The sequence below is a fragment of the Phaenicophaeus curvirostris genome, chromosome 3 (assembly GCF_032191515.1).
Source record: "Phaenicophaeus curvirostris isolate KB17595 chromosome 3, BPBGC_Pcur_1.0, whole genome shotgun sequence".
Classification (NCBI taxonomy): Eukaryota; Metazoa; Chordata; class Aves; order Cuculiformes; family Cuculidae; genus Phaenicophaeus; species Phaenicophaeus curvirostris.
The window spans coordinates 75,425,352-75,443,572 of record NC_091394.1 but is presented as its reverse complement, the minus strand read 5'-3'; the positions used below and the strand labels follow the sequence as shown (position 1 = coordinate 75,443,572).

General features: G+C 40.5%; 1 protein-coding gene across 1 annotated transcript in view; it reads right to left on the bottom strand.

Annotated features, from left to right (window-relative positions):
* Positions 1-14,522: 14,522 nt before the first annotated feature.
* The window catches only part of SDC2 (syndecan 2), a 59,887-nt gene continuing 56,188 nt past the window's right edge, over positions 14,523-18,221 (bottom strand). Inside the window, exons 4-6 of the mRNA XM_069854409.1 lie at positions 17,878-18,011; positions 16,984-17,119; positions 14,523-15,728 (exon numbers count right to left, since the gene is read on the bottom strand). Of these exons, the coding sequence (XP_069710510.1) occupies positions 15,565-15,728; positions 16,984-17,119; positions 17,878-18,011 (434 nt within the window). The 3' untranslated portion in view covers positions 14,523-15,564. The remainder of the gene's footprint in view (positions 15,729-16,983; positions 17,120-17,877; positions 18,012-18,221) is intronic.

Genomic DNA, 18,221 nt, shown 5'->3' with positions numbered 1-18,221 from the left:
TAATTGGTATTTAGGAGATTACAGATCAAAGCTATTAAAATTCACTGTTGCCATCACAGTGAGAATGTAAGTAACTGTGGGTCAAGTGAAGAAAGAACTCACATTTATTTCAGTACTTTGAGATTACCACAGACATTTGGTAACAAAAACGTGAAAGATTACTGCAATGCAGTTTTTGACAGATAATATTTCCTGTCGAGACAGAACAGAAAGAACTGTAGAGCTTCAAGATTGTAATCGTTTTGTACATTTCAACACACAAAGTACTTTTTTAAGCAAAATATTTCACCCCTGCAGCTGCTATCTCTTAGATGTACTGCCATCCTTCATCTTCATCCTCCCACCACTGAAAAAGAAGGGAGAAATGACAAGACGAAGTTTTCAATCCTAAAACAGGAAAGTTTTACATACTATAGCAGAAATGGATAAAAAAAACCCATATGCATTACGAGTTTGTGCAATTACCTCAACAATAAGAGATTGCGTAAGATGCTTCCTTTCCCAATTTGGCATTAAGGCTGTGGAGGCATTTCTAAAACCATGTTATAAAACAAACAAGAATTTATATGAGCTTTTACTGACAGATGTCTCCCAACAGGGGTCAATGCCAGGTTGTTCTTCCCCTGCCCAGATCTGCAATCTGTTCTTATCTGATTTAGTATCATATTGTTCTGCTGTTCAAAAGAATTATATATATTTTAAACACCAAGAAACAAGATTGAGTAACACAAAGGCTTTGAATCTCCAAACCTGTGGTGGCTCTGATCCAAGTTTAACTGCACAGCCTTCACCTGAAAGACTGGAGTTCGGGTAAAGTAAAACTGATTCCAAGGTACAACTGGCAGATGCTTCCAAGACAGAGTGGATACCTCTAAAAAATGAGGCAAAATTTACAAGGAAACAAGGGACATAAGAGCTCTCACAAATATGGCAGGCTTTTTAGGGCTTCTTTGGGAAAAGAAGTGTTTGAGTTTTTAATCAAAATAATAATATAACAAAGGGAGTACCAGACAAGACTAGGAGGTGATTTTAAGAAATTATAGTAGATAAGCATGAGAAAGACTTTTAATAAAACCTTTCATGCTCACAGAAAAATTACCAGACCGAAATCAAGGCCAAGTTCTGTCATCCTAGCTTATAAATTTCTCAAACAAAAATAGAGATACTTTGTAAATAGATGTAGATATAAGCAGTCCTTCCATTCCCATACAGGGAATCTGTTCTACAGTCATACCAAGTACTGCTTTGTAAGAGGAAACACCCACACGCCTCCCTTTCATCAACAGATTACAAGACTCTGCAGTCTTTTGATACAAAAGGGCAAGCAGCTGTGGAACTGTCTCTAGAAACAGTAAAAATTAATTTAATATTGAACAGAGTGAAAAACACAGGAAAAAAACTGAAAATTAAGGCTTACAAAACAAGAAATTAGGATTTCTATGTTGCATGTGTATGGCCCTATCTGAGTAGGCACTTTGGGTGCTCATGCTGCAAAGTCAGGCCCTGAAAATTCTGCAGTAGGAAGGAAGAAACAAATAATCAACAAGCAAACAGAAATCTAGTGTTTGTATTTTGAGTTCTCTTTTCAGTAGTTCTGAGCAGACTTGTAACTTGTCAGACACAACCACTAGGTTGAAAAGGCTTCTCCGTATCTAATGCTTCCTGAAGTAAAATCTGATTCAGCTTACAAAACTTACATTTTTTCATGTCTTTTTAAACCTCACTTTTCTTTCCCTGACATTTGTTTTAGTTCTTCTACAAAATATGCATATACATGTATATAAAAATTGTATATATATAAAATGCCTCCCTCCTTATACACTTCTCCCTTTTCCATCAATTTCGAAAAAGTAGTCTTTGAAGAATAAAGCACCATCAAACAAAGCTAATGGGTACCAGTTACCACAATTTCCTACTCAGAAGCACCAAACCACCAAAGCTGGGACCTCTTCACTACAAAGTGTCACATAAAACGTCAGTCATAGAATTACTAGGTTGGAAAGCACCCACAGGATCACTGAGTCCAACCATTCCTATCAATCACTAATCCATGCCCCTCAGTACCTCGTCCCCCCATCCTTTAAACACCTCCAGGGAAGGTGACTCAACCACCTCCCTGGGCAGCCTGTTCCAGTGCCCAATGACCCTTTCCATCAAAATTTTTTTCCTAATGTCCAGCCTAAACCTCCCCTGGCGGAGCTTGAGGCCATTCCCTCTCGTCCTGTCCCCTGTCACTTGGGAGAAGAGGCCAGCACCCTCCTCTCTACAACCTCCTTTCCGGTAGTTGTAGAGAGCAATGAGGTCACCCCTCAGCCTCCTCTTCTCCAGGCTAAACAACCCCAGCTCTCTCAGCCGCTCCTCATAAGGCCTGTTCTCCAGCCCCTTCAGCAGCTTCATTGCTCTTCTCTGGACTCGCCCCAGAGCCTCAACATCCTTCTTGTGGTGAGGGGCCCAGATAAAGAGCCGACGCTCCCCCCGGCACTGGCGTGGGGGGATCCGTTCGCACCTTCAGCCAGTGCCCGTTGCCGGGGCTCCAGCTTAGCCCCGGCTCCCCAGGCACCCGCGCCGCAGCCACCGAGGGGAGGAGGAGGGAAAGGAGGAGGAAGGGGAGCAGCGGAGCAGAGCACAGCGCACACGCACCTTGCCCCGCGCAGCTCAGGACCCGGCTCCGCCTCGTCCCGGCAGGCGGAGCCTCCGCGGGGGGCGGGAGCGGCCGCGGCCCGGGCTGCGTTTGCCGCGGGGGCTCCGAGGAGGAGAGTGGAGCCGGGGGAGGCTGAGCTGCTTGATCCCGGGGTGCTTCCAGCCTGCTGAGAAACATCGTGCTGCTGGGAACCCCCTGGTGTGGCCGCCCCTGCGGGAGGGGTTGCGCTCATTCAAATAGAACCATAGAATAGTTTGGGTTGGAAGGGACCTCAAAGATCACACAATTCCAACCCCTCTGCCACGGGCAGGCACACCTCCCACTAGATCAGGCTGCGCAAGGCCCCATCCAACCTGGCCTTGAACACCTCCAGGCATGGGGCAGCCACAGCTTCCCTGGGCAACCTGTTCCCACCACTCCCATAGTTAAGAAATTCCTCCTTATGTCTAGTCTAAATCTGTCCCTCTCCAGTTTATACCCATTCCCCCTCACCTATCACTACAAGCCTTTGTAAACAGTCCCTCCCCAGCTTTCCTGTAGCCCCTTCCAGTACTGGAAAGTTGCTATAAGGTCTCCTCCAGGCTGAATGATCCCAACTCTCTCAGCCTGTCCTCGCACGGGGGGTGCTCCAACCCTCTGATCATCTTTGTAGCCCTCCTCTGGACGGTTCCAACAGTTCCACATCCTCCCCATGTTAAGGGTTCCAGCACTGGAGACAATACGCCAGATGAGGTCTCACAAGAGAGGAGCAGAGGGACAGCATCACCTCCCTCAACCTGCTGGCTGGCACTTCTTTTGATGCAGCCCAGGATAAAGTTGTGTTTATAAAAACACTTTGGTAAATGAGTGCAATTTCTTCTGTAGGTAAGATCTGAAAACACAATCATGGGTCTTGATCTGCAAACACTTCAATTGAAGCTCTCGATTGGTTTTATTTAAGTCGATGGGACTACCCAGGTGCTTACAGGTAATTGTTTTTAGGATCAAAACACTTGGTGCACTTTTAGAAAGCTGCTGTAGCAGGAAGACAGTGAAGAAATTCCCTCTAATATTCAACACAGTATTCCAATATTCATGAACTTTCTGCATAAGTGGAAAGACTAATACTGATGAGCTTCATGGGCGTGTACCTTGAGGAGGGATTTGAAACATGAAATTATAAAATAATGGCTATTCCTGCCAACCTGACTCCTCTACCCATTTATTTGACGTGACTTATTTGTATTTTTCCACTTCGCGTTTTCAGTGCACAGTCTGGATGATACATTTTCGCAGCTGGGGCTGTGTCCTCTGCTACAGATCAAGAGCATGTCAGTGGGATGCAACAACAGGTTTCTCTCAAACTGCCAGTCCTTGAAAGTCCTATTCTACAGAAGGTAACAAAATACCTGGTTAGATAAAAATGTCACACAAGTGAATGGCTGTTAGAGAACTGCCTACCTCCCTATCTCCTCCCTGTGCATTCTGCGTATTCTTTACTTATTGTGCCCTATTAAGCTGTAAATGTCCACCTGGGACTGCATCTCTGGAAAGAGATTATACACAGTAATTAAATAGTTATAAATGTGTCACTGTAAGTCATGCAAGAAAATATTCCATCCTCAAAGGCTGGCTGTTGTACACACAACATCTTGAACTTAACCACCGATATATGGCTTTCCTTTTTGCTTCCAATGAGAAACAAAACAGAACAGGTCTGCGTGAACAAGCTTATGGAAAACTGTACTCAAAGTATTTGAATTTAGGATTTTGGTTAATTCTCTGGAGTGATTCCTTCTTTCTTCATTTGCTTCCTTTACAACTAAATCACTTCCCAAATCTGGTTTCCCATTAATTTTTCCTGAATTAGCTTCCTTTGTTAATCCCTCCACAGCCAAAATGACAGAAGGATGAGTGATAATAAGCCATCTTTTTTTTCTCCATCATCAAATAATCAGAAGGATGGATAAAACTTGGCATGGCTGTCATTAATCCCAGGTGAGAGGGAAAAAGAACACAATGCTCATGTCTTCTGTTGGCCTTGCCTGAGAAGCAATAAATAACAGCAAGTAAAGAGATATTTACCACAAAACCGAGAGCTCCACCCACCAAGCTTCTTCAGCCAGCAACATGCACAAATCTGTTTATGGGTTTGGAACACATCAATACCCTCTTAGCCTCAGAGAAGGTATTTCTATCACACCCATCTCTTATATTATTTTCTCACATTTTACATTATTCACTAAATGCATAGTTTTATTTCCCTGTAGTTAAGCAGCTTCAGGACTTTTGGATTGCTATTCTTCCCTCACTGGGATTGTAATTGTAAATCAGGGAGACAGTAGAGCTGAGGAGACCTGTGCTCAGTTTCCCAGATTTATTAAGCTACTATGCTGGGCAAAATCCTAGCCCCTCCCCCCATCAAGAAATCAGCCCTGTGATCCACCTTGCATACTTCTAAGCTCATTAAGATTATTCAGTTGCTTGAAGGTCCCCATATGGATGCATCTTTACAAGATTCTGTGATTACAGTGCTAGGAACAGTGTCACAGTCAAGAACTTAATATTCAAGAAAGAGATAGGATATATAGGAATGTCAAAAATAATCAGAATTATCTGATTGTAACTTGGTGCTTCAGGGAATAAGCCGGTATCTAACTCCTAGAAAGGGGAATGAAATCTAATGTTAGCACAGATGACACTTCTTACTGCTGGGGGTTTTTTTCACGTTTTGTTATATAATGTATAAAGCACCTGGTGGAGTGTGCTGCTGGGCACAGGATACTGCCTGAATGGATCCTGAATTTCTTCTGTTAGGACAGTTGGTTGGTGCCATGCATCCCCCTGCACAGAATGGGAATGATGGATGGTGCTCTTTCATTGTGCTTTGTTTTTCTGGTCCAGTTAGGCTGCATAGGTTTTGGAGCAAGGACTGCTTCAGTGGAGCTCTGAACCTTATTGAAGTCTCTAAAACTGTCTGTATTAAAATAAGAAGAAATCACAAGCATATTCACCATACTAATTACTATGCAAAGTGGGGAGGGGAAGGGAAGAAAGTACAATATTCCTTTGAAAAGCTGCCAGCACAGGTCCAAACACAAAAGGTGTTTGAAGTGGGAGAACACTACCAGCCTGGAGGAATTACCAATATACCAGCCACCCTTGTTTAGAAGCACACTCTCAGTTTTCATTTTATGACATTTATTTACTTTACCAAAACATCTTCTATTTTTTGACTCAGTCTCTTAAAAGTGTCCTCCAGGTCTACACTGTATTACAGTACTATTAGTTTTTTTCTTCATTTCACATTTTTCTTTCTTGCTTTGCACCATAGTCAGGTAAATATGGACAGCTAATTAATGCAAACTTCAGCTTTTATTTCTGCTTCTTTTTCAGTTAATGTTGCTGAAAAGAAATATTCCTAAATTTCCAAGAATCACTGCTTTTCAGTTCTTCCTTGGAGAAAGTGTTCAAACTTGACCCTAACTTGTATGTCTTTCCATTTATGCAGCCAGGCAGCAATTAAATATATCCTAATAGCGCACAGAGTAGGGGAAAAAGGTAGGGACGTCGCAGAAGAAAAACAGCAAGCATCTCATGGCATGTATTCTTCTACAGAGTTCTGCTGGCTTTTCTACTGCTCTGTCAGTCATTTTTTTTCAGATATCACAACAAGCATTAGCTGAGAACAGAACATCTGCCAGCAGTGGGCCGGTGGGGTGACCTTGCATGGGACAAATCTTAGCTGCAGCCTGTCCAATGCTGCACAAGTTTACTGTCAAAAGTCAGCATCAGTTGCCCCAAGTTTCTTTGCATTCTCATACTAAATTGATGTAAGCCAACAAAATTCAGCCTCTCCTGCCAAAGTGAAATGTCCTCTCTGAGCAACATAAGCCAACATATAGCTACCAGCAAATGCCACTGTATACGTATTCCAACGACACAGCAATGTTGGCAGCTGCAAGCCCTGGGTCTTTACCCAGTGTGCAGCAGCCCTTCTGCTGTTACAGCCTCTTGCAGCAAGGGCATGTGGCACCTCAAAAAAACCCAGTGATGAATACACATGTTCCAGGGCCATAAAAACGTCAGCAAGTCATGATCTCACAAAAGTTCTGGCAGCAAAACTTACTAGTAAGACATAGTCTGGCAGTGTACTTTCTCCTGCAGATTACTACAGGTTTACTTAGAGGGGCAATGGCTATGCCACATCACAGAAAGCTTTTGTTAAGCACTGACAGAAAGTGTTCCCACTTGAATCTCCTTATAAACTGTGTGACTTGTGCTGCTATGGGGAGAGAGCAGAGCATGGGCACCTGATGTAAAACAAGAGGTGCAAGGAGCCATCTCTCTGTGCTTCTACGGATCTCCAGTCTTCAGGTAGCAATTGGACCAGCAATAGACATAAGTCTTCCTCTACTCCTGTGTTTACAAAGCAAAGGCATTTGGATGCCTAACATCAATTATTTGCATTTAAAAATACATTGAACAGTGCTCTAAATAACTTTCCTTATGATGAAGAAATTAAATTATAAATAGTTTACCTCAGCATCTCTCTCTGCTACAGCTAGGTACCCTTATTCAGCTCAATATGTTTGTGAAGACAAAATCCAGGTTCAACTTACTCAACACATATTTGTCCCAAACAAGCTTAAAGCCATAGAAGCTTTTAAAATGCAGACAAAATACATCTTTTGATTTTGGATATATGGACTTAGAGTAAAGGGAATCCTCTGCCCCACTGTGTACAAAAATAGCCTTTTTTCATAACGCACCTACTGTAATGATGAGTTTCAAGTCCAAAGGACATCCAGTGCAACCCCACTGCCCTCTGTGAAAACAGTTACCCCCTGGGCGCAGCTTGGGCTGGATTGAGCTGTGTTGAACATGTTACGGAATGTCTTCATACAGGATGAGCCAATAAAATACCCATCGAACACAGGCAGATGGAAGGCCAGGCGGGAGTGTGACTTCTCTGGGTAGTGATGCCATTGTGCTGGGAAGGGGAGCATTCTTGGAATGGCAGATACTGGACAGATGGACAGAAACAGAGTGCCAAAAAAGCTTGTTAGCATGTGAACAGGACGAAAAGTGAGAGGTGATTTATTTAGTGATAGGTTTTGAATGAAAACAGACACAACTCCCCACTCAGTGTATGGATTCCTGCTTTGAGACCCAGCTTCACCAATATCTCACTCTAGGTTTAACTACAAGACTCTGAACAGGCTGCTCAAGTCAAGCAGAGATAACAGAGCGTTAATTATTTACGCTTCAAAAAAAAAGGTGATTCTGCAAGACAGTCAATGAGTTACTGTTAAAGCTAAAGTTTTGGAGTTCTCTTCTGATCATCTACAGTATATATTTAGAAGATGGCATGATTCTTACTCAAATCTGCAAAGTCTGTGTGATCACAATTTGAAAGATTTGATACACATGCAAAAGCTGATATACTAAGAGCTTGTGTAAAAGAATATATTGCTTATTTAAGGACAGGTACAGTACCTCTTAGAATCTAGAAGAGCCAGAGCTGAACCCGTCTATGGAGTTTCAGAACCTGCATTAAAAGTCCCATCAGGGAAGGCTGAAGTAAAATTCCACTTAGCTTTTAGTGGTTGAATGCGTGTTATAAAAAGCACAGACTGGCAGAGAAAATTCGATGATTTCTACTGCCAGAGCTGTTACAAAAAATCAAACCATGAACTGGGAGAAGTCACATGGCTGAGCACCTGTAGCCAGTTTTCGAGATGATAAAAGAAAACTCTATGTTCTTTGACAGCTCTTCTGTAGGTCTAAAATTCTCTTTTTTATTTTCTGGCTTTTTTTAAAAAAAATAAAACCATTTAGAGGCTGAAAAAGCAGGAAAGCTTGTACTCTTCCAACCTATGAGAATAAAGAATAAAGATTGAGACCTACTGGTTTTAAGGTCTTAACAGACATTTGGATTTGAATTACTCAATTCAATAAGTAGCAGAAATGATTTTGCCTAATAAATAAGTTGCTTCCAACAATTATATATGCTTTAAAGTGAAAATGTTTTTGCTAATCTTTGTTCTGATGTGCTTAATAGATTTTACTTTATAATAAGTGCTAATTTTATGCATTCTTAATGAAATCACCATTTCCATTGAAAAACAAGTTGAAACAAATAAAAGCTATAAACTAAATCAGCTGGTAAATAAATATTTATTTGCCATTTTTAACATAACAGAATGGAAAAATTGTAATATAAAAATAGAAGTTAAGCTTTGTAACAGCATAAATATGTAAATAGTGTGTGCTCCTGCAGAGCAGAAAGCAGTACAAAGTTTACTGGAAAGATTAAATTAAATTACAAGTTAACAAGTCCTCTTGTTTACCAGCCAATGAAAACCAATTTTCTTTAGGAAAATATCTGAGCACATACAAAACAGTGAAAACCGATGATTTACATGAAGGTCTCTTGCTGCTGCTTTGATTGTAGTCGATAATTTAAGCTGACTGTGATTCTCAGAGGTTTTACTACAAGATGCAGCTCAGATGATTTACTAGAACTGCTCCTGACACCTTCCCTCACCAGCATGAGGGTGGCACAGCCACTAGCCTGGCAGCGAGGCACCAGGTCAAGGCAGGGTCCTTCATTCGAGCATTTTAGTCTGACCAGGAGTTAAGCTATCCCTCAGCCATTTAAGGCTCAGTCCCAGCAGCTGCTCCTTCCCAACAAGAGTTTTTTTCCCCCCAAGTCAGCATTAACTCAGCTGGCACTGAGGGCTGGCCCAGAAGGAAGCACATGCTCCGCTTCTCTTCCTTTCACAAGGGACTCTTCTGTTAGCTCTGCGGTAACGGAAATTGTAGGGATGAATGATGAAAACTGAACTTTGGACTGTTTTACATTCTTTCAGTACTGTTTAGTGTGATGGTTGTTGACTTCTCCCCTGCCACTATATTTAGAAAGGGGAGTAGGAGGGAGATAAGCGTTGGTATTATGGGTTAGGACACAAAAACATCAAAAAGTGAGTTTGTTCCCATTTCTCTTCGGTATCCTCTGGGGAGCTGTAGTGTTTAGAGAAAGCTCCTGTTACACTGCAGGAGCTCAGGAAAATGGGTACCGAACTTTGTTTAGACTCTAGGGCTACATATGGCCATACAAGGTGGGTGGGTAACTAGGACACACAACTTTTCTCTCCACTAAGCATAGTTTCCCACCACTCGATAATCTTCAAATAGCTTGTCTGGTGGAATTATTGCTCCTTATATATCAGCACTTGGTTCATTTTTAAGACTAAAAAAAGAAATAAAATCAGAAGCTTCCTCTGCATTCAACAAATCAACAAAAAGTCCATGGGAAAAAAAAATGCATAATGCCCCAGAAGAAATCTAAATGAATTAAAGTTACCCCCTACAGAGAAGTTGGGCTCTGTTTATTTTCAACAAAGTATTACAGGTTTTGTGATATTTTTCTGGAAGTTTTTCACAAGCATTCCTACTTCCTCTCATTCCAGGCCAGGGCTGAACTACCAGGCTGGAGGAATTCTTTGGATCTGACCTTCAGCCATGAGAGTGACCCTCAGCTCCAGCACAATTACAGAACAGTTTTTAATCTTCAGCACGAATTAAAAAGCTCAAGAGTTCTGCAGGCTACACTATAAACACGTTTGACCTAGGAGTTAGGCATAATGAAAGCTTGGCATGTCCCAAGCATGGAGAAGAAATGGAAAGTTCCATCAATATGCAACAGCACATCTCAACTGCAAAGCTCCAGTTGGACATCTCATTCATTTCTTCCCACCTCCCACAGACAAAAGACAGCATCGACCCTTCCAAGTGCAAAGCACCACTCTAATTGTTGCTTCTTGCCACCCTTTCAGCACCTCTTGGGGGTAGCAGAAGGTGCTCAGGGTCAACACTGTAGATCCTTGACCAAGGATCCTTGATCCATTGCCAAAAAAAAAAAAAAGGTCCTAGTGATAAAATGCCTGTCTTTAAACACTAATGTTTTAGGGGCCGGTATTCTACTGTTGCCCCTTGTACAGTACTTTTCAAGGCAATTGCATCTTGGGCTTTGATTTAGTATACTCGATTCATCTCCCTCATCACTTCTACATTTCTCCCTAGTGCTGCATTTGTTTTGTTTCTGTTCTTCTCTGATGTAGTAGTGGACAGGTACAGTTGTACGGTTGGACTTGATGATCTCACAGATCTTTTCCAACCTAGTAATTCTATGATTCAGCTGTAGCAGTTCCTCTGCAAATCTAGGGGGCAAGCAGCCAGCAGAAACTGCGACTGGCAACATGTGCAACAGGTAGCACAAATCTCCAATGTGCTGGGAAGCTATGTGCAGCCAAGAGCATGACACCAACGTCTGCCCACGTTTAGCCTACACATTCTGTCTGTCAAAAGCAAATTCAGTGTGACAGCAACAACTCCAGAAAACAAAATACCTTGAAACTTCCAGTGGAAAAGATGGGCTGTCAGGACAGTTCCTCTTCCTGCCTTTTTCCACTCACCCCAAAGTAACATCTGTAGTTCCAGAAGGGTCCTATCCTGCTTTCCTGCCCCCTTATCCCCACTAGAAACTAAGCTCAGATACTGCAAACACATGGAGAGTTTTTTGATTTTCCACCCACGCAAGCAGCTACTCCACACATCTGATGCACATGTGAAATTGGTTCAGAGTGGTCAGGGCAGGAGCACACGTTTCCTTTTCTAGCTCTACTGAGCTTCAGTTTTATCATCTGTTTGTTTTCAAAGCAAAACATACACAACTTACTTTACTTCACAGGGGATGAAATCTCAGCAAAGCATCTTTTCCATTGGCAGGGTTAGGTTACAGCTCCCCCCTCCCACCCACACATCTGAACCCAGCGCCTGGTCAGCCCCAGAGTCGGGAGGAAATGAAATGCACATGTCAGCATCCTCTCTTCCCCAACTCCAGTTCCTTAGCAGAATCACTCTTCTGCTCCAGCCATGAACCATTCCAGGACCAGAAGACATGCCAAGGAGAGGGATGCTTACTATACCTTTTCTCATGCAAACTGGACAGCAATGTTTTGCTTCTTCAACCTGAGGAAATTTTGGAAAATCAATGCTCTGAAAGTTCACAGCACTGAATACTCACACCAGGGTTCAGAGTTCTGTCATACACAGGCAAAAGCTTAAAGGTAACAAAACTAATAGCAAAGCCCACTAAAAATTGATAATAATATTGCAAATTCATGAAAGGAAATTATGCCAGTCTGATTAAGCAACAAATATAAATGCTTGCAAGCTTAAAAAAAAATGCTACATTATTCCCATCTGTAAGAATACTTTCATTATAGATCTTTTTCCCCTCAGATGCCTTTTCCCCTTTTCCTCGTTTTCTTACTTAAACAAAGAACACAATGCTAAGCATGCTGTCATCATTTACCTCACACCAACAGTTTTTGTTTAATGTTTATCTGGATACATTGTTCCTTACAGAAATTTCCTGTATTCCATATGTTGCTTAAAAATAGTATCTGTCATTTAAGACTCCACCATCATGTCAGTACACACCTCCAAAAAAAAGAGCAACAACTAGGCAAAGTTACAAACATGCTGTTCTCTTGTTAGGAGATGCAAGAGGAAAAATTTGGTTTGAATTTATCTTATTTCAAGGAAGTGTGATGCTCAAAGTGAAGGAAAAACCAGCAACGCAGACTGTAAACATGAGCTACAACTGACTTTTAAATCTGGCAAGCTAAAGCACAAGGAACTCAACTTCTGAAGTTATTTTTCCACAAATAGAGCAAAGGCAAGAGACTTCTTTTAACATAAACCTTATGTTACTTGCATCAGGCTTCATTTTCAAAGAATCTAAGTGGAAGCAACCATTTATAACCCAGAGTAAATCAAAGCAAAATGGCATTTTGATAAACACTAGAGCCTATCAATCACAAGGAGGCACCGGATCAGGTTGCTGAGGAATTTCAGAGCTGCTACAGCAGCTCCAGCAGAAAAGAGCCAAGGGTCTTCAGCAAAAGCCATCCCAGAGGTACAGATGCCACTGCTAGCTGCAGGCATGTGACACAGCATCCACAGCCTGGCACCAAGACTCCCAGCTGCCCAGCAACATCCATGAGTAGCCAGAGTATTGCTAGAAACACATCCAGGAAGGCGAGAACAAAAGGAAAGCAAAGCTGAAGACCAACCCGTGCTAGGAAAGCGCAGTGTAAGAGACAAACATTCAGATCCCATTTCTTCTGAGCAGCGTTGCTAGAAGCTGTCTGTGTCAGCCTGATTTTTGGACTGATGAAAACTGAACCAACATTTATAATCAATATAATAGCTCTGTTCGAATTTTTCCCTAATAGTATGGTTTGGCACTGAAAAGAGAAAGGCAAAGAGATCACAAGATTACAAATGCCACAATCATGCCTACTGCATGCTAAGTAAGTTTCAAGTTTTTGTTAGGGAGGGTGGGATGACTGCGATACTCTGTTTCCATAGCTGAGGCATTAAACCTCTTCTTAATAAAACAGAGTGGATGATGGATATGTAGGGGGAAAAAAAGCAACGAGTGAAATAGAGCTGAAACTTTACCATTGCTTCTGCTTGTAAGCAGACGCAGAAGGAACCCAATAAGCACAGTATTTAGCAGCCTACATAATTACAGCAGATGTCTATGTCAGATAAAGTGTCCTGTGCATTCAGTATACAGGCAGTCTAACATTTATAAATAAAACCTGCTTCTTAATACCAGTTTGCTTATGAAGAAGGAGGAGACAATTTATCTGGTGTTTAATATTTAGATCTATATTTACAGCGATATTCATTGCACCTTTAAAGAAAATTCATACCTACTACCTTAAGCAAAGTGGGCTTCAAAAACTGAATGTCAGACTATACAAATAAAGTATTAGTTTAGGCATGGTAGACTTTATTTTGGCACTTCAACAAATGCTTTATTTTACAGCAGTGGCACAGCATTTGCCAGAAATTTTCTTTTCTTGGCACAGTTATTTCAAGCAGTTATTTTACTAATTGAATTTCACTAAATATTGCACAATAAGATATACCTGTTAAATTCTTACCCTGTTTTTACTTGTTGGAACTTGTATGGCTTTGAAAAACTTGCCAGTAAGTATAAGTAATTTAAAAGGCAATATATTAAATACTTTAGCACAGGATAGCATTTGTTTGTTCCTAAATGACCACTGAACTTGGGACAGCAACAAATACAAGTTATGCAACTCTTATGTGAAGAGCTACCAGATCTTATTTACAATAAACTGCCACTTCTGAGAAGCAGTTCCACTTGATGTCCTGAACACCTATGTTTTGGAAATCTCAAAAATAAAATTGAGGAGGTTAACAGAGCAGAAGACAAAGCCATTTGTCTGTTACAAAGCATAATACAAGGAGGCAGGCTATCGTCTTCTCCACATGCCCCTCTATCCAACACCTATCTGCAGTCTAAGCAACAGAGCCTTTTCTCTTCTATTTGGAATATTTCTTTCTTCTCTTATGAAGATATTCCAATTGTCTCAATTCTTCCGCTGGAGTTCAAGCAGAATAAAACAAAATCCTCCAAAAGGCTGGGGAAAAAAACAAGCCAGAACAACAAATCAAAAACCAATATACACAATAAATGAAACTGGGTACTCCTTTGAATTTTACAGTATGGAAAACATTTCCAAGAAGGACATGTCCGTGTCAATACTGCCATTAAATAAAATGCAAAGGTCGAATGACTCATAACTGACACGCCAGATGCAAGACTTAAAACATTCCCACTTTTCTCAGCAATAAATCTGGTCCAAGAATCAGCCTGAACAACAGCCTTTTTTGCCTTTTTTTTTTTTTTTGATCTGGATTTTTAAGATTCACTAGATGTTCTCTGTGACATTAAAACATAAGCAAGTAGAGATAAAATAAAAAGCATACAAAAGTATATATCACAATGGAATTCTCAGTATTAGGCCACATGATTTATTCAGTAGTGTTTATGTTCCCAAATTACAATTATGTCTATCCATGTAAGACTACAAAAGTTACCATTAGAATCATCTGTGCTTATAAAATACCAACATTTTCTTTTACTGTTATATACTCATTAACACCAGTCTGCAACGAGTTACATATAATCATAGGCACTTCAAAGGCTTTAAAAGACTTTTACAACTTAAATGAATTTTTAAAGAACAAAAATTTAAACCCCTACTTGTACCTTCAAATTGCAAATAATTAACAAATACAGTGGCCATAGAAATCTGCAGCAACTTCTCAAAATACTGTTAGAGTCTTTGGGTTTGCTTAGGTTTGTCAGTAGCTTACTCCAAATCTTCCTTACAGGAGATTTGTTTAGTAAGAATATGACTATACAGTTTGTAGTAATAATCCAATTTTACACATTAATTTGCTGTTACAAATCTCACTGAAGCTACAGGTACGCTGAGAAACAATGCAAAGTGTAAAATTGATATTCTGACACTCAAATTTATACAAAGTGGAGGTTAAAGTTTACATAGCTGAAAAATTACATTTACACTAAAAGTTACCATTATCTGAATTATCTGAAGACGAATTGCACCATGACAACTACAAAAAGGCATTTTTTGGAAACAGATAAATTAATGAAACAAAAACTAACTTGTAAGATCAATCTGAGACATGCTGACAAAAATTAAACAACTTTCATTGAACCATAGGATAAAACAATAATTTTCATTATTTTATATTTATGCATAAAGTTTTAAAAATGATTCAGTGAACAGCAATGGTTTTATAAAATAATGCTTTGCCACTGTTATTCACAGAACACTGCAAATGTTAAGTTTTAATTTTACATTTTTATAGGAATACAAGAAAAGTTTTAAATACAATGGGTTTTTATCATAAAGGTGCCATAATGGCTCTTTAATGGAAAAAAAAAATCTTCATTATTCTATGCAAAAGCTTTATTTAAAAAAGTTCAGTGATCTCATAAATAGAGACACTAAATAGGAATTTTATGCATAAAATTCCTTAGTAGGTGCCTTTTGATAGGCAGCACAGGATGGTTTACGTTCACCAAGGTCGTAACTGCCTTCATCCTTCTTTCTCATGCGATATACCAGCAGCAGGATAAGGAAGATTGCAAAAAGAAAACCGATAACTCCACCAGCAATAACAGCTGTAATCAAAAAAAGAGAGATTCACAATATGCCAGAAAAGCAAGTTTAGCACCATGTTTCTTTATAATCTCAAACAATGAGTTTGCCATTTCTTTCAAATTACAGAAAAGTACTGCTATTATGCAACTGTCTTCATTACTAGTATCCTGAAATATGTTCTCGGAAAGCTGGCTTGTCTATGAAGGCAATAATTTAAAAAGACGTTCCACCTACAAGTGAGTGATCCAACAACCCATAGTTCTGAAGAAGTTATTAAATATTTTACAAAACCTCAATTAAGAAAGCCAGCCATACTGCCAGACCGTAAAGTTGTCTTCATTTATAATGATAGCATTTAAGTTTCTTTCAAACTCATTTTTCAGCAGTTAAGATTTTCGGCCTTACAAGAACTATTTCACACTAGCTAAGAAATGAATTTTCCTTTTTCTCCATCAGTTTTCTTTCTTGCTCCAGACTGAAATGAATTATCTATTGGTGAGTAACATGAAGAGAACATTTTGTGGAGCCGTGGGAACAGAGGCATTACATTGACAATGCACTCATCAGTGTGTAGGAAGTATCAACTCCAACTAGACTTCAAGGGCAAACCTCCATGCTTCCACTGATGTGGATATTAACGTTATTTCACCTTATGGTGCTCAGAAGAAGATATGGATGAAAACTGTGTGACCTTCATGGCTCCTAACATACCCTCCAAGGACACAGGGATAACTACACCTGTAAACATTGTTCTCAAGCCCAAAACCCCTCACATGTAGGAAATCCACATGAAAACATTGGTGGCCAGCCTGTGCCTCCCTGGGTTATGCATGGAAACAGGCCTTCTGCATCCTAAGGATAGCACCCATCCATCCCTCTCCATCCACCCACCCCTACTGCGAGCTCGTCCCAGGCAGTGTCCATCTTCACCAGACAGACCAGAAAGTAATATGTTCTCAGGAGCATGGGTGAGAAATATATTACTGCACTACAAGCATCAAACCAAATTGCAACTCCCTTTTCTGAGCTCTGCAAACTCTGGATATTCAGCAGGCAGTGTTCAACTTGTGGGCGTTAAACCAATCAGTAAGACTTCACTACTCAGTAACCCCAGAAGATGCCATCTCATCCTCATCAAATCAACCAGTGGCTACCCTCGTTAATGTAGTTTTCTATCAAGAAAACACAAACATTGAGTTTGCATTATTTGACATGGATCCCCTCTGTTTTCTGTGGTATTTCTGTTGAGATGAACCTTGGCAAATAACGTCTCACCTGCCAGAACTTCTGTTCTCTGGAAGAGGTTTTCTGAATGCTTCTCGGTGAACACATCAGTGTCATCCCCTGGCTCATCACTTTTTTTCTTGGAATCTACCTCAGGCCTTTCCTCTTTATCGATTTCTTCTGGTGACTGTGGCACAAAAAGGAAAACAGAGCATCACTTGCAGACAGGACACACTGCAGCCACTGCCCATCACAGGCAGCCATGAAGCTGTGGCTCCACATGCGTACTCCACGATACCCACAAACACAACACATGGGAAGCTTTTCGACCACAGAAAGCTGTGCTATACATTGTAACTGGAGTTATTTGCCATCACTATGTGGGAATGAAAAACACTATCCACAAGTTTAAAACTTCCAAAAGTGTATTTAGCAAACAGCTTTTAAACACTGCCCGTGTTTATCAGAATAACAGTCTCTGAAATAACAATTCTGAAGTTTAACACATCAGATATGTTATATTCAGAATGCTTTTGAAGGTAACTTAGACAATACTGAAATACTAAATGGATCATGGCATGTGTTCAAACTACAGCCAAATCACACAAAACTCTCCTTTGAGAAGGGAATTTTCATGGAGAATTTTTTAGTAACCCTTTAAGAGATGCGAAAAAGGCACAGATCAGTATTTTATGTATCATAAGAAACTGTCTTGTATACTACAAGATATTTTTTTGCATCTATGTACGTTTTCATGTGAAATCCAGAAGTTCCTATGCAGACATTCTAGTAGGAATGAAACTGAGCAGCTCTGTACTCATTTAACAGGCTGCAGTAGCACTAAGTAAGGTTTGTGGAAGCTTTTTAATCCACATAAATCAATGAAGTTAACATCAAGCCATCAGCAGCGTACATTATAAATAGCATTGCTCTCTAGCCACACACCTTTGTTTGTGCAGGCACCTTGGTTTGCATTTTCACCGTGGTGGTTTCAGCCCTAGATGCATCACTAGTTGTTGGTAACTTTGGAAGTGTTCTGGATGTTGTTATCACTGCACTATCTTCATCTTCTTCAGCACCTGGAGACAAAAAAGGTGACATTCCATTTACCTGTGAAATTCTTCCAGGCCAATTTCATTTTTAATTAAGTCACCAAGGTAGAGGGGCTTGCACAGTCCACCCTAGGCAAATGTCTGCTAAGACGTGAGTGCAGCACGCTCTAAACCATCAAGGTGATATTTACCCCAAGTAATCCCATGAAAGAAGGGAGGCCAGCAGATGGATTAAGC